At 49.7% G+C, this 16,654-nt stretch overlaps 1 protein-coding gene across 1 annotated transcript in view; it reads left to right on the top strand.

The window, feature by feature from the left end:
- The window catches only part of Rbm20 (RNA binding motif protein 20), a 182,646-nt gene that overhangs the window by 156,128 nt on the left and 9,864 nt on the right, over positions 1–16,654 (top strand). Inside the window, exons 8-12 of the mRNA XM_051199632.1 lie at positions 3,243–3,322; positions 6,021–6,684; positions 12,606–12,710; positions 13,742–14,390; positions 16,016–16,150. Of these exons, the coding sequence (XP_051055589.1) occupies positions 3,243–3,322; positions 6,021–6,684; positions 12,606–12,710; positions 13,742–14,390; positions 16,016–16,150 (1,633 nt within the window). The remainder of the gene's footprint in view (positions 1–3,242; positions 3,323–6,020; positions 6,685–12,605; positions 12,711–13,741; positions 14,391–16,015; positions 16,151–16,654) is intronic.

Genomic DNA, 16,654 nt, shown 5'->3' with positions numbered 1-16,654 from the left:
AAAGCAGAAACTGGGGTAGTTTTGTGCTCGCAGATGCCCAGGCAGAACACTGGACAGACAGCATTCTGACAGAGCTTCTCAACTTCAGGGCACGTGAAGTCACCCGGGCTCTTGGCAAAATTATTTGGATTTTGCAGGTCTGGGGCAAAGCGTTTCTGCATTTCTGTGCCCCTGGTCCTAGGAGCACACTTTGAGTGGCAATGGCCTGGAACATACTGTTTTCTGACCTTTGCTAAGGGTTTCCAGCTCCTCATGTCATACTGTTCCTTTGGGTCATTGTGACCTTCAGCATATTCCAACTGTGGAGTAATAGACTTTATAGCCCCTAAACTGACATGAAGCTGCTCGGTCACACACATACACTCTCTCAGCATATAACAGAAACCTGCGGCAATTAAGCCCATTGTTGTAGATGAATGAAGGAACTTCTTTGCTCATGTAAATTTAAGTTCTGGAATAGCTGGCTGCAGGTACAGCGGATTTTTTTGCCCCAGATGAGACCATGAAGATGTCGTTCTCTGTTCTGCTTTCTGTTGTCATGGCCTTGTTTTCCCAGTTCTTCATGGGGTCCCCCCTTCCCCATCCCACAGCCCCAGGCTCTCTCCTCTAGATGGCATGGCATGGCAGCCCTCGGCAGCTCTAGCCTGGGAGCCCACGTCCCATCTCCTTCAATGAGACAGAAGCAGACTTACCCTAATAGCTTCCACAAAGCCTCTGACCGGTTTCTGTGGCCAGGAGAAGGCTGTGGGTTGATTGGCTGGGCCACGTAGGATAGGAGAATTAGCATTACAGACAGGGGATTCCCAGGAAGATGCTGAATGAAAGGAGGGTGTACAGTCTGAGAAGCCTAATCACAGCAGAGATAATTGAGGCCCCGTTAATAGAGCCTGGTTCTGCTGGATTTCAGGCTCATGTAGAGAATTCCAAAGTCTTCACTAGGCCTTGGAGGTGGGACCAGCATCTACAGAGCTGTCAGAGGGCCTAAAACCCCACCCCCATCCCGGAAGCCTTCATAGGATGCAGTTTGTCCTGCTCTGAGGCTTTTGTGGGTGCCAAACGGGTCTCATTTTTCTGCCTTTCTGGTATGGATGGTGAATTCCCCACATTCAATAAGCTGTGACCCCAGGCTCTGCCAGTTGGATGGCAGAACCAGGAATGCTTTCACAGGGTTAAGATTCCAACTTCTGGTGCCTCTCTGTCAGTAAGCAAGCACTTTCCTGGGTGTCTTAGAGACAAGATGTATCGACAGTGAGAGCTTTGCGATGTACAGTGTGGCTATTGATCTGCAACAATGTCACCATAGAGTAGAGGAAGAGACGTGGCGTCTGAGGCTTGCTTCAAAAGAATTTCCAGGGTGCGAAAAGGTCAGGGTACAGCTCTCATAAGAATAGACAGGATTCGCTCTACATTCATTCTACAGTGTTGTGTGTTCAAATCGTCCTATAGTGACAAGGTACCCCAGTAGTCACTGTAGACAGATCGGTTCTCTTTCACTTCTGGGACGATGACAGTGTTGTGACACTTACACCATAAGGAGAGGAGCCTGAGTGCTTCCTGTGGTGACCATGTCGGCTGCCCTGGGGTGGGGGTTCTGTAAAACCTGTGTCTCTATCCGCTGCCCCACAAGGCTATCCTCCTCTTCCTCCTCCTGCTTCCCGGGGTCTGAAAGGAAGAACCCGGAAGGCATTAAATTCCAGAAGAGCAGAAAACATTGACCTCTGAAACTTTTTTTTTTTTTTTTTTTTACAAAATAGAGCTCCTGTCCAACCCACTCCAGGAATTTTACTGTGTTCTGGAAAGTTGCCCAGTTTGGGGACATATTCTTTAGCCCCTGCCTGATTCAGTTGTGCGAGCACAAGCCACAGGTTTGGGATCTGCATCTGGCTCATAGGTGATGTGTATAACTAGTAGATTTCATTGGTCCTGGCGGCTCCCATTACTGTTCTCAAGCTCCATTGTTTGTCACATGCTGGCTGCATGAAAGCAGTGGCCAGCTTCTAAGGGAAGGCAGAAAGACCAGCTCATCCCTGTCTAGGATGAGTGTGGGAGGAAGGAAACGTGCTGGGCAGGAGTGTTATCCCAGTCCTGGCCCAGCTTTGGCCTCTTCCCAACAGCCTTGGGCTCTGCAAGGTTTTGGGGCCATTCGAGTAGATATGGAGATAGTTGACAATGTGTATTCGGGGCAACCTGGCACTTGCGAGTGACACTGCATAGACTTATAAAGTGTCAAGGTTTATACTTTCTGTTGAATACAAGTACCATTTGCCTGATGTGAGGTATCCTTCGCAGTAGCTGGCCCAGCTAATGCTGGGTCCCTGGGTCTGTGCCCTCCCTTTCTCATGTCCCAGGGCCAGAGTCACTGTCTTCTCTTTGTCCTTCTTTCCTTTGTGGCTGCCTCTGACGGGTGACGCCTCCCTGGCTTGCACATCTTATATCCCCTGTGTCCCTGGGCTCTTACTCTGAAACCGCAGACAGGCCCTCCTCCATTCTCACCTGTGCTGGGTGTCCCTCCCAGACCTACCCTTGACTGTGGTGGTAGCCGACCAGTAGCCGTGCCTTGCTGAGAACGCAGAATTCCAGACCCAGGTTTCCCTCAACTTTGGAGCCTGTCCTGGAAATAGCCCTGTAGACCAGGCTGGCCTCCAACTCACAGAGATCCACCTGCCTCTGCCTCCCGAGTGCTGGGATTACAGGTGTGAGCCACCAAAGCCTGGCTGGTTAGCTTTCTTAATAAAAAGTCATTAGCAACATTTGACATGGTTAATGGGGATTTTTGTTTTGTTTTGTTTTGTTTTTTTAAAGGCAGGGTTTTTTTTTCAGTTTTGTTTTTTTGTTTTTTTTAAAGGCAGGGTTTTTTTTTTTTTTTTTTTTTTTTTCTGTGTAGCTCTGGCTGTCCCAGAACTTGCTCTGTAGACCAGGCTGGCCTTAAACTCAGAGATTCGCCAGCCTCTGCCTCCCGAGTGCTGGGATTAAAGGTGTGTGCCACCAAAGCCCAGTTAGTTCTTTTCTTTTTAATATCTGCTTTATTAAGGTACACTTCGCACGCCTTGCTCTCTGGGCCCTCGGTACTACTTTGGTCCTCCTCTTTCTCACAACCCTCATCTTTTGGATCAGTCCTTTTTATCTTTCCTGCAGAAGGTTTCATTTCCCCGCTGGTGGGCTGAGCGGCGAACAAGGCAGGCCATAGCTGCTTCCCACCGACACCAGCAGTACTCGCTAATGATTTCTCTGCTTTTGCCTAGAAACCTGGGAAAAATGTGGCTGCTATCATCCAGGACATCCATTCCCAGAGGGAGAGGGACATGTTCCGAGAAGCCGACAGGTGAGGCTCTGGGTCTTAGGGCAGACGCCTGGAGGCTAGAATACCTTCCAGCTTCTTGTCTTAAGGAATGTCTTGGTTGGAATTAATACAGCTGCAATGAAACACCATCACTAGAAGCTGCTTGGGGAGGAAAGGCTTTATTTTACTCACAGTTCCCTGTAACAGATCATCAGACAAAGTTAGGAGGGCAGGAACTTGCAAGGAGCCTTTCTCTGTCCTGCCAGCCAGCTCCCAAATTATAACATGGAGACTTGTTCATTATGGAAGCTGGGCGATGGCTTGGGTTTATTCTAACTAGCTCTTATAGCTTAAATTAACCCATTTCTATTAATTTATGTGTGGCCACATGGCTTGTGGCTTTTACCTCTCCTCCTGCATGTCTGGCGTCCTCTGTGTGGGACTGGGTTACTCTGCCTTCTCCTTCCCAGTGTCCTCTCTCCCCCCCCTCCCCCCGATCCTAAGAAGCCACATTTTGGTTCTGTTTGTGTGTATGTGTGTGTGTTTGGAACCTTTTTAAAGCTTTCTCAGGTCTTATGTAGAAATATGTGCCCCCACATTGATTGCCATTTGTAGCAAATCTTTCTCTGGCTTCTTCTTCTTCTTCTTCTTCTTCTTCTTCTTCTTCTTCTTCTTCTTCTTCTTCTTCTTCTTCTTCTTTTATTACTGTTTTACTTCTCTCTTTAAGTACTTTATTTTCAAACTATAATTTTTTTCTCCATATCCAAAACTATGACACCGGAGACTTATTATTAATTATGAAAGCTTAGCCAGTAGCTCAGTCTTGTCTCTAACTAGCTCTTATAATTTAAATCAGCCCATTCTTATACATTTGCATGCTGTTATGTGGCTCATGGCTTTTACCTCTCTTCTGACCTGCCTTCCTCTGTGTCCAGCTGGTTACTCTACCTTTTTTCCCTGCATCCCCAAATCCTGTCTAGCGATTGGCCATTCAGCTTTTCATTAAACCAATCCAAGTGATACATCTTCACAGTGTAGAAAAAGATTATTCACAACAGAAACCCAAACAAGGAAGGAGGCTGAAGGCAGGAGCTGCTGCAGAGGCCATGGGGTGTGTGTGTGTGTGTGTGTGTGTGTGTGTGCTGCTAACTGGCTTGCTCAACCTGCTTTCTCACAGAAGCCCGGATCACCAGCCCAGGGATGGCATCATGCACAATGGGCTGGACCCTCCCCCATCAATGACAAATTAAGAGAATGCCTTTCTGGCTTGCCTACAATTTGATCTTATGGAGGCATTTTCTCAATTAGGATAGTCTCCTCTCAGACGACTCTAGCCAGCACGGGGGGACTTGAGTTGTAACTTGGCCGACCCTTGGCTCTGATCCACTCATCCGGCCTTCTAGCCCCTACTCCCCCCTGTTCATACAAAAGGTACCACTGTAGTCCAGAAGTGCCACTCAGGTTAGATGGGAACTCAGGGACGCTGGGCTTCCCTATATATCCCTCCAGTGTGGAAAGCAGTGTAGCAACTGAGATCGATTTCTGGGTGTGCGTGGGGGCGATTCACACGTCACTGACACATACATCCCGGGTGTGCATGGTGGTGGCAGAGTCTCTTTAGAGGTAGCCGGTTCCTAATTTTTACAAACTGAATGTAGGTGTAGAAGTAAGAATGCATGTGGGGGGAAACACCTTATGATAGAAAAACAAAACCAGGCCTGCAGTCTCCAGAGTGGCCACAGGGGGTGCTCTAACCTAACTGTAGAGGGACAGGTGTCCAGACTTTTCCCATGTTAGCTAAGAGAGAGACTCCTAGTCTTAATGGAGGTGCAACTCTGGGTCCTGGCAGTGAGAGATACATTGCCCTGCATTTGGGAGCCGGATGGTATCAGCTGTGTGACTCAGGTGATCTGCTTAACAGCCTCAGAGAGCATGTGAGTGTTCAGGACTGGTCTTTCTATGTGTCTGATGTTTTTATTTAAAATGGCAGGTTCTTGGGGTTTTAAGGGTGTGTATAAGGACAGATCATGATACCTGTAGTTCTGTGGCGACATGGAGTCGGGGGACTATGAGGTTTGGCCCTGAACCTAGGCAGATCCACTTCCTGAAGATCTCAATGCCTTCTTCATCTCAAATTTGCAAAGGTCTTCCTGGTTCTTTGTTTTGTGGATCTCTGACCCTGACTCCCCCACTGTGAGCACCCCTCTTCCATTCCCAGAATCTTAAATACTTGTAACAGGTCCAAATGAGAGGGAAAGAGAAGATATATTCTGATGGGGTCCAAGTGGCGGGTGGCTTCAAGACCTATAAGCAAACAACATTGGATCTGGGTTGGGCAGTGTCTCCAAGGACACCTACCTCACCCCTTAGCCCTTTACTCAGAGTCCTCACCCTGTACATCCCCAGGGAAAAACTCTCCTGGGGCCTGTACCCTGAACAGAGCTTCTAAGAGGAAGTACGGTAGGACTGAGCCAAACCAGTGTAATCACTCTTCCCAGATAGGAGCAGGGGCAGAGTGGCTTAGGGGGAAATCCATGCAAGCCGTCAAGAGGGAGGACAGGCCTGTCCCTGGCCACTCTGTGTACTGCTGGGTTGCGACTCGTGAATGAACAGGTGGCTGGGTGGTGGCTGGGTGGGTGGCTGGGTCCAAGGATGTCTCTGAGAGGATGTGTGGGTCTACATCTGGGTGGTGTGGATGGGCTCTGCAGCTTCTGAATACTGTTTTTTCCCTTCCTCCCAGATATGGTCCAGAGCGGCCACGATCTCGAAGTCCAGTGAGCCGGTCGCTTTCCCCGAGGTCTCACACTCCAAGCTTCACTTCCTGCAGCTCTTCCCACAGTCCACCAGGCCCTTCTCGGGCTGACTGGGGCAATGGCCGGGACTCCTGGGAGCACTCGCCCTACGCAAGGAGGGAAGATGACCGAGAGCCTGTCCCCTGGAGGGAAAATGGGGAGGACAAGAGGGATAGGACAGATGTTTGGGCACATGATCGGAAACACTACCCCAGGCAGCTGGACAAAGCTGAGCTGGATGAGCGACTTGAGGGAGGAAGGAGCCACCGGGAAAAGTACCTGAGGCCAGGGTCCCCCGGCCCACTCCATTCTTTGTCCAGCTACAAAGGCCGGGAAGATGGCTACTATCGAAAAGAGCCTAAAGCCAAGTTGGACAAATACCCAAAGCAGGAGGTACCAGGAAGGTCCAGGAGGAAAGAAGAGGCTAGACTTCGGGAAAGTAGATACCCTCACCCAGAGGACTCGGGCAAGGAAGATGAACTGGAGCCCAAGGTCACTAAGGCCCCCGAGGCCGCCAAGTCCAAGCCGAGTGAGAAAAGTAAAGCCAAGAGACCCGACAGAGACCAAGAAGGAGCTAATGATAAAACAGAGAGCAGAGTGGCAGAGAATGAGGTAATGACGCAAACGTGACCCTAGGGAAGGCGGGGCTAGCCCAGAGCAAAACCACAAGCCTCATATACTGATGAGAAACACGTGCGGCATGAATGAATGCTTCTCAGCTGCTTGCCATGTGCAGGGCGCTGTGCAAAGCACACTGTATCAGCTATAGCCCACAATCCCCGTAGCAACCCTACAAGGTTAGGATCGTTACTGCTACAGACAAGGAAAGTAAAGCCCGGGTATGGTGCAACGGGACAGCCGGACTTGGAGCCAGTGATCTGGCTCCAAGTCCCACGGTGCCTTGTTGCCTTCACAAGACGTTAAGGAGAGACTTGATGGAAAGGCCCTTTGTAGTTCTGTGTGCCCAGGGTGGAGTGTTCCTGGGTGTTGGCACCCACAGTTACCCAAGGGAGATTAGATCTTGGTCCGTTCTGTGCATATGCCAAAAGTATCACTGGCCTGGAGCTCCAATGACAGGTAAAGAGAAGTGGCCACCGCCTCCTAAATTATACTGCAAGTTCAAGCATGGTGAGGTGAGCTTCTCCAGATAAAAGACTGTAATTTCATTTTAATAAAGGCACATTGAGACCAGCTGGCACTTATATGCAAGCATCTGCTACACCACTTTGGTTCTTAATCAGGTGGTGGGGGAACTCTGGGTACCAGGTTGAAATTCTAACTTGACTCATCTCCTTTTAGCTGAGACCTCCTATTAAAGAGGGGTGAGATAGTAGAGTTTCAGAGTTTTTCTAAGAATCTTAATCCTTAAAATCCTCTGTGCATATCTTCTAGTCATTCTGACCCAGGACTTGGTGACAGTCCAAATAAGGAGCCCGATTCTTCATTCCACGAACACTGACAAGTCACTTTGAGCTATTATTCTAGCCTTCATTTCCCCATGCTTGGGAGGGGTGCCCGGTGGTAGTCTAGGTACAAGCAATCCAAGGTGAATAGGACATAGCCCATACATGGTAGAGGTCAAGGCCTAACAAGCATAAAATAATCTGCATGTAATAGCATTTACAGTGGATTAGCTGATCTGTAGGCAACTAACCCTGAAAAATAAAAGCTGCATGTAGAGGGTATTCGAGCTGGGTATGGAAAATGGACATAAACAGTTTGGCATTCTTGGTAGAAGCTGCAGCAAGTGAAAACAGATGACGGAGACAGTCAACATGGCTGCATTTTTTTAGAACCGATTTAAAGATTCTATAAGAGTTCTATTTTTTTTTAACATAAAATCAGTATTCTGGTAGAACACACAGTGAACACACGCCAAAGATTTCTATTCACATACGACGTAAAGTCAGCTCAAAAGAGGGGCCAATGAACAAGCAACTTATGGAAGCAGTCAACACAGGGATGTAGCTGGCGTCTTCTGCAGGAAACAGGGAATTGGCTGCATCCTCACTGGATAAAACTCATTTCTATCTCGATGTGGAAGAAGCATTCCAAAGACCAGTGATCAGTTTTCAGCACAGATGTAAAACCATGAAAAGCACTGGCCGACAAAGAATCAGATGCTTAGAAGGATATGGCAGAAAAAATGCTCAGCATTCTGTTAAAGGGGATACCAGGCCTGGGCCTAGCGGCACAGATCTGTAATCTAGTGAGGTAGACAGGGGCAGGAGAATCTCAGATTCAAGGCCAGTCTGGACAATTTAATGAGGTCCTGGCTCAAAATTAAAATGTGAGTGGCTAGGATGAAACCCGATGGAGGAGGACTCAACCCCCACATCGAGTAAGTAAGTACACAAAGGGCTGGGGGTCTACCGGTGGTCAAAGTCTGCCATGTTTTCTCAATTGGCCAAACAAGAACTTCACGGAAGGTGACATCAGAGAAGTGTGTGGGGTTAACTCACCAGTGCCCTATTAAAGACTTACACTGGCTTCTGCGACCCCGGCAAGCCGGCTGGCATTTTGAAGAAGAGGGTACACTTTTTCACACGTATCCCTGGGTTCTGTGCTTGTGGATCCAACCGAGCAGAGATTGAAAGTATTTGAGGAAAAGGTTTTGTCTTGAATGAACATCTATAAACTTTAAAAAAGAAAGAAAGAAAGGAAGGAAGGAAGAAAGAAAATTGCGCGTGACACCAGGGATAAAATAGTGATGTAGAGCTGATTTAAAGTTTGTGAGAGGGTATGTTTTGGTTATAGGCAAATACCAGGCCATTTTATATGAGGCCATTTCATACAAGGCCATTTTATACAAGGGCCTTAGGTGCCTGCCGACCCTGGCATGGGACAGAATCTGGAACCTGCACCCCCTGACACCACAGGGCAGCTGTAATTGCTAAGAAGTAGTCAAGGAGTTGGAGGTGCACATGATCCCCTTGGCATGGAGTCTTCCTTCCCCAGAAGTCCATTCCACTTGTCCTTAGCATCTTTGACTTTACTTACGGCTTTCCCTACATCTCAACACCCCACCCCACCCCCTTCTGTCTCCTCCCGATGTTTCTGTGCTCAGAGTGGTCTGTACACACATCATGTAGTACTTTTTTTAAAAAAAAAAAACATAGTGTATACCCCCACTCTACAACCCCTAAATGTAATCTCCAGGATGCAAGAATCCTTTGTGTTCACAGCCTTGTCCCTGTCCCTGGAGTAGAGCATGGCAGAGAGTATCTGTGGAAGAGGCAATGGCTTAGCGGCAAAGGCCTGACCCCTGAGAAGCAGCCCACACTCTAGTCTGTCTGCATGCTTTTGCTAAGTAGGTATTACCACTAGCTGCATTTGTGTCTTAGTGAGCACGTGCTCACCGCAGACCCTGTGCAGTCCCTGCAGACAGAGAAGGCCCGAGTGTTTCTCAGTGGTAATGGGTGGCCAAGTTCTGACCTGACCTTAGAACCTCAGAAAGAAATCAAGTCACTGAGACTGGATCCTTCTAGAAGGGAGCAGTCAAAGACCACAGATGTGTCCAGGGGAGCCAGGCCAGCAAGATGGTAGGATGAGTAAGGCCAAGCAAGGGGTGGGGACTGATGGAGGAAGTCAGCCACTGCTCGGCTCCAGATGGCCAGGTGCTTGCCCCTGCTGTCAGAGCTGCCCGTCAGGTGCTCAGAGCAAGAACCAGCTCTACAGAACGGCATGGAGGCTCCCAGGCTTTAAAAGGTCTGGGATGGGAACGATGGCTCAGTGGACATCTTTTCATTGCAAGCATGCCTCTGGACCGCAGGTAAAGCAGGATGCAGTCTATCTGTGATCACAGTGTCTCTATGATGAGATGGGAGGCGCAGACAGGAGAATTTCTGGACGCCTCTGGGCCAGCTAGTGTGGTACTGTGGCAAACAGCAAAGATGCCTTGTCCAAAACGAGGTGGAAGATGAGGACCAATGCCTGAGTTGTCTTCTACTGTATGTGTGCATATATGTCTGTACACAGACATGTACACACATTTGTGGGGGCATCACATGCACTTGTACACACACACACACACACACACACACACACACACACACACACACACGCACGCACGAAAATGGGTAGTCTGAACCATATCTATACGACTCACATGGCTAGGGACTTGTAGAAGACAAACCCCGCGGGGAGGTAGGAATAAAACAATCTAGAAGAAGAAATAGAAAAACCACTCCTGTTCAGTTGGTTCAGAGACCTTAGCGCTCTGGGACAAGGCCAATTCATCCTTCACACAAACAGAAAGGATCTGGGTGGTGCTAAGCAGGACAGCTGTCAGATGCTGTCAGTAACTGCAATGGGTTCAAGGCTTCCCTGTAGAGATTGGGAGGAAGGCTGCATGTCTGGGGAGTGAAGAGGAAGATCAGACAGAAGGGGCATATGGGAAGGCTCTTATGTGGATGGAGGCCCGTGCGGTGGGAACCGAATGCTATGCTAATGTACTGGGGAGGTGAGATGCATTTGTCCGCCAGAGCCGCATCACGCAGGGCCTTGTGTGCAGAGTAAAGATTCTCAGTCCTCAGTGAAAGGAGAGAAGTAAATAACCCTGAGGAGAAAATGCATGGGGGGATGGGGGGTTCCTTTTCTGTTTAAAGAAGATCCTTTTGGATTGCCTTGTCAAAAATAGATTTGTGTGGAGGATGGAGATCAGAAAGAGATTGTAGCTGAGCAGGATTCCTGGCTCTGGGTTGGTAATACCTGCTCACTGTCTCTGAGACCCACTGCCTTGGTCTGAGAGGTGGGGGAATCTGGGTATGGATTCCCTTTGTCTGTTCCCGGGGAAGGTGCCCTTCTCACCTAGAGCTGCTCATAGGGCAAAGAGAAACCCGGAGAGCCCCAGCTCCCTCCTCTTTTTCAGAGGCTTTTCTGGCAGACGGCTTCTGGCTATATCATCAAGCCTGCCCTTTGCTCTCCAAGCTTGAACTGGACAGGATACTTCTCCCTATTGACCAGGAGCGTGTCTGCAGAAACTGCTGGTGAACAATAGTTATCTTCATAAGGAAGGGCTGGGGGTACTGTATTCAAGGAGGTTAAAACATCAGCAATGTAAGCTGCCACCATTTGGTGGGGGCTGGCCCTGGTGGCTGGAAGGACAGCTGCAGCTCCTTTGCCTGAACACAGATGACCAGAGGAAAGCTCAGAGCAGATGTCCCTGCTTCAACAGTCCCTGTCCACTACTAACCAGATATACCAGTCAGCCCCCAGTTCTGGCTCCACTTGGCTCCTTATCAGCCTAAGGGTGTGTGTCTGCCTGCAAGTAATTAAAATCAGAACCTGGACTTTGAGCAAGCCTCAGCCAAGGATGTTGATAAAGTACAGTGTCCCCTATCCAACCCAGACAGGAGCCTTGACTGGGTGACCAAGGGCTAAGCATTGGGAGAGTAAACTCTAGAAGCTTCGAAAGTGAGAATTAGCAAGCCCTTTCTTTTAGAATTTGTATTATGTATTTCATGTGCGTGGGTGTTTTGCCTGCACCTGTATTTGCACACCACTTGCAACGCTTGCTGTCTGTAAAGGCCACAAGGGGGCATCATATCCCCCGGAACTAGACTTACACTTGTGAACCAGGGCTTGGGTGCTGGGAACTGAGCCCGGGGCCTCTGGAAGAGCAGCCAGTGCTCTTAACTGCCGAGCCATCTCTCCAGCTCAAAGCCTTTTCTACAAAGGATCACATTAGTGATATTTTAGTGCAAGGAGGCCAAAAGGCCAAGTTTAGGATTTTATGTGGGTATTTATGTAATCATGTAAAGGGCTTTGAGGGCTGGAGACAGGGGGTCAGTAGTTAAGAGTGAGCATTACTCTTGCAGAGGACCCTCGTTTGGTTCCCAGCACTCATGACAGCCAGCTCACAAGTGCCTGTGACTCTGGCTCCGTAAGATCTGATGTCTTTCGCCTCCGTGGGCACCTGTACTCACGTGTGTGTGTGTGCACTCATGCACACACACGCACACAACACACACACACACACACACACACACACACAAATGTAACTTCAAAATTGTAAAAGTACTATGTGGACTACAGATCACTGCCCCCTGTTGTTACCTAACAATCCTAATTCTCAAACTCAATACCTGCTTTCAGTTGCTGTTTCTTAGATGTGGGTCACGAGGCTGAGGACCTTACATGGGGGAGAAGGCAAGGGAGTATGCTTGGTTCACAGCACCAGCTGGGTGACAACTGCCTTCCGGTGGGGGTGGGGTCAGCACAATGTCCAGTGTCCTGCCCTGACCAAGTCAGGCCACTTTTGGCTTCTTATAGTCACCCTCACTGCAAACCCTTAGCATACCGGGGATTTCTGTCCCCTGAAAGCCAATGGGCCAGCTTTCAAAATGTCTGTCTGTCTATCTGTCTGTGAGAGTAAGCAACTCCTTTCTGAGCCTCCGTTTCCCTAGCACCGGGAGGGATGGGGGAGAAGCTCCTAGACCTGCCTCTCTCTCTCTCTCTCTCTCTCTCTCTGAAACCCTTTCTCCTGCCTCTGCTCACTCTTGGTCTTGTTTGCTCTGTTCTTCCCTTGTAAGGCTGGAACTGAGGAACAGGATGGTATGGAAGAAGACCCTCTACCAGTGAGCAGACAGCAGGAAGGGACAGAGTCCTCTGATCCAGAAAACACAAGGACAGAGAAGGTAAGTTTGTCCCCATCCTGTTGGTGGTGCCATGTATTTGCATCAGGGACTCCGCCACAGGAGTCAATCATGCCTGACGGTGGCTGCACGGAATGCGTGCAGCTCTCCATGAGAGCGTCCACCGATGGCGTAGTGCTTTCTGGGGGAACGGCTTTGTGGAGGTCTTCAGAAGTCTTCACTGGGGAGGTCTTCAGCCGCATGTCTGGGCTCTGCCTTCCTCTCCAGCAACTTGGCTGTGCTGCTAAAAGAAAACATATGCCCAAAAAAGACTCAGGCTTCAGAGCCAGGCTCCCAAAATAGGTAGGTCCCTTAGTGGGCCGGGGACACAAGCACTCAAGCTGGAGTCCTGACTGCAGCCAGCCCAGACCCCGAGACTAACAAGACATTCTGTGTTTTGTAAAGATTATTTTTACTTAGTTAAAAATCAAAATCCAATTACCGTCCTCCTGGGCTGGGCTTCCACAGGCAAAAGAAATGTCCTTGGATGATGTCCAGCTTCATGCCTTTCCGGTCAGGGGAAACCACCCTCCTGAATCTGTGTACCAAGCAGTAGGCTGCTGGGAACTCCAAGGGAAAAACACAGGAGGGCGAGTGTGAGTGTGCAAGTCACGCCTCTGCCGAGGGACAGGGAGTTTGAGGGTGTTTGTGAGCAGCTTTTCTTCAGTCATCTGTAGTGATGTCACACATCATAGAAACAGCTCTAAGTGTTTGGCATTTATAGTTTATCCATTCAAAAATACTTACCTAATACCTATCAGGTAGCAGGGCCGGGGAGTCTGTGCCACTTTAGACACAGCGGACCAAGCATCAGGGCTTATTCTGAAGCCTGCACCAATTTGGATGCTGTCCTTAGAGTCAGTGAATATAGTAAGACTGAGGGGACTCACATGACCTAAGTGCCCGGTAAATGCTTCCCCAGGAGAAGGGCAAACACTCGGGTCTTAACGGCCAAGGGCTCCTCTAGCCGGTGCATATGGCTTCTGGGTGAATATTATCAGCCACCCCTGAAACCGTTCTACACCCTCATACAGGAACGAGACTGGGAGAGCGGAAGTGAGGCCGAGGGGGACAGCTGGTACCCCACAAACATGGAGGAGCTGGTCACAGTGGACGAAGTAGGGGAAGAAGATTTTATCATGGAGCCGGACATCCCAGAGCTGGAAGAAATTATCCCCATTGCCCAGAAAGACCTCCCTGGAATACGTCCCTGTGTGGCAGCCACCCTAGGTTTGGACTTGGCCAAAGATCTCACCAAGCAGGGGGAGACCATGGGGAACGGGGATGCGGAAATCAGCTACACACTGCCCGGACGACTGCCATCTACGTCCACAAGCTGCCCCAATGACACGGACATGGAGATGCCTGGCCTAAATCTGGATGCTGAGCGGAAGCCAGCTGAATGCGCGACAGGTCTCTCACTGGAGGTCTCAGATTGCTATGAGAAGGAGGCAGGAGGAGCCGAGGGTTCAGATGTGCCTCTGGCCCCTGCAGCCCAGCAAATGTCTTCCCTCCAGCCAGCAGATGAGAGGGCCGGGCAGTCCAGCCCTTTTCTGGACGACAGCAAGGCCAGGGGCTCCCCTGAAGGTGGGGCTCATGAAGTCAGCCCCCTGGAAGAGAAAGCCAGGCCCCATGCTGAAAGCGACCTCCAAGGCCAGGCTTGCCAAGGCGCTTTGACCGAAGGTAATTGCCTTCCTTTCCTCCACGGGTGGTTGGGCGGACTGGACTGGACCACGGCTTCCCTCAGGGCGTGTGGGCATGTGCAGACTAAACCAGACATATGGGAGCTTTCAACTCACTTTAAAGCCGAGGCAGAAAGTCGTGTACAGAAGCAAGCCTCTGAAGGCCGGGCTAGACTGCGGGAGCTCTCAGGCAAATGGTGAAAAGAAATCTCACAGGAGCCACCTGAGTTCTGAGAAACAACCTCAGACAGACAGGCTCTCTCTGTGCTAATATGGGGTCTCACACAGGCACGGGCATCAAAGATCAGGTTGAGTGTTTTGACATTTAAAAAAAAAAAAAAAAAGGGTTCTTCTTATTGGCTTGCTGCCCTTTCCTGAACGGTGGAGGCCCCAATTATTTATTCTTTATTTATTTGATGATGGGGGGGTGGGTGGGTAGGTGAGAGACGATCCCACAGGGAAAAGGTGGGGCTTTGCTAAAGGGCCTGGCTCGCTTCCCTTCTAACTACCTCAGACCTGTTTTTCTCCAGGGTCAGATAGTGAAATGGGACTCATCCCAGGAACAGGTCCGCCTCCACCGGAGGTGGTGTTGTGTCTATGCTCAGCGCTGTGACATCATGAACCGAGGAGTCTAAAATGGGCTAAGCCTTTGCTTCTCTGCCAGATGGAAACAGATCCATCCAGAGCTGGGGAAAGGGGGTGTGGAGGGAGGGTGAGTAGTCTTCTCCAGACTCTTACAGTGAAAATAACTACAGATTCATTTTATAGAAAGCTTCCAGCATTACCAAGGCTGGAGTAAAATCCATGAAGCAGAAAATTCAAGGGAAAGGCTGAAAAGACACATCTCAGCCCAGAGCCTTGTGGGTAGTGCGAGCCGGTGGGTGGCCAGAGGCTTGGGCTTTCGCCCATGTCAAGCTGACCTGAACGGGTTTTTCACCTGCCTGGATCTGAGTCTCCATGGAAACAGCCTTGATCTGCCTGCTTGTTGCTAGAGAAACAGAGGCCCAGCCCATCTAGAGCAGGCACATATAAAGAGCACAGACATTCCCCCTCTCTCTGACCGCGCCCTTTTATTTTGTGTCTCAACATGCGCTGGTCTCAGGGGTCTATCAACTTTCCCAGTATTTGGAGTTCACATCTAATGCTGCTACTTCACAAGCGTGGAGGGCAGGAGTAGCATTGCCTTCTTGGCCAGCCTTGGTGAAAGCCAGCAATTTCTGCCCTGTAAGGACTCTGCTGCTTGCAGAGAGATGGAGTGATTCTGACTTGGGGTAGTGGCGTGCGGGCCATCCAAGTGAAGGCATTACCAGTCCATCCCCATGTGCCAAGTGCAAAGATGTGCCAAGCTTTATTGCGTGTGGCATTTTTTTGGCAGTGGAAAAGGCTCTTAATTATAGCACTTTGGTTCTAATTATCGGCCCCAGTCTCACGTGATTAAAGCAGTCCAAGGGACAATTCCCAATCACGCAGTTCAGGGGATAGAATTACAGAGACTCCTTAGGGCCTGCTGTATGTTTCATTAGCCTCCCCCCCCCCTCTCTCTCTCTCTGTGTGTGTGTGTGTGTTGTGTGTGTGTGTGTGTGTGGTTTGTCCACATCCCCCACCCCATGGGCTCGTGTTTTGCAGAAAACTCCAGCTACATGGAAATGAAATCTCTGGATGTGAGCTCCCCAGACTTCACCGAAGCGGAGCTGAAAGAGCCGCTCTCTTTGCCTTCCTGGGAACTGGAGGATGTGTTCCGTGAGCTTAGCATTCCTCTAGGTAGGTGAAACTGCCGGTCCTTCCTGAACTTCAGCTCCAGGAAAGGACAGTTCTAAAGCGACTTGGAGAGGGCTTTTGCCATCCTGTTGCGATTGTTTTTAAGGTCTGCCCGGGGGTAACAATGTTTCCTACACTTCCAGGCTCCCATGGTAGACCTAACACCCACATGACCAAACTGTGAATAGCACAACAGTGAGACTTGGCCAGGAAAGGCCGGTTTCCCCAGCAGGGAAGCCGGGGTGTTTAGGCAGGGAACAGACGCCCAGCTACCTCCCAATTGTCAACTAAAATGACCCCCCCCTTTGCTATCATCTTCCGCAAGTCCTTGTCCCATATTGCCCACGAATGATGCTATATGACAATTTCTCCTCAAAACTCTGCTTCTCGGAGGCCACCGAGTACACTCAAGTTGATAGAGGGTACATGGCACAGAGACGGAGGTCCTTGTCCATCAGTGTGTGGATGTTCTTGTGTCTTCAGACAAGTCTTAGTCTCCTCATAGCT

The sequence above is a fragment of the Phodopus roborovskii genome, unplaced genomic scaffold (assembly GCF_943737965.1).
Source record: "Phodopus roborovskii unplaced genomic scaffold, PHOROB, whole genome shotgun sequence".
Lineage (NCBI taxonomy): Eukaryota > Metazoa > Chordata > Mammalia > Rodentia > Cricetidae > Phodopus > Phodopus roborovskii.
This window is presented reverse-complemented; position numbering and strand designations above follow the sequence as displayed.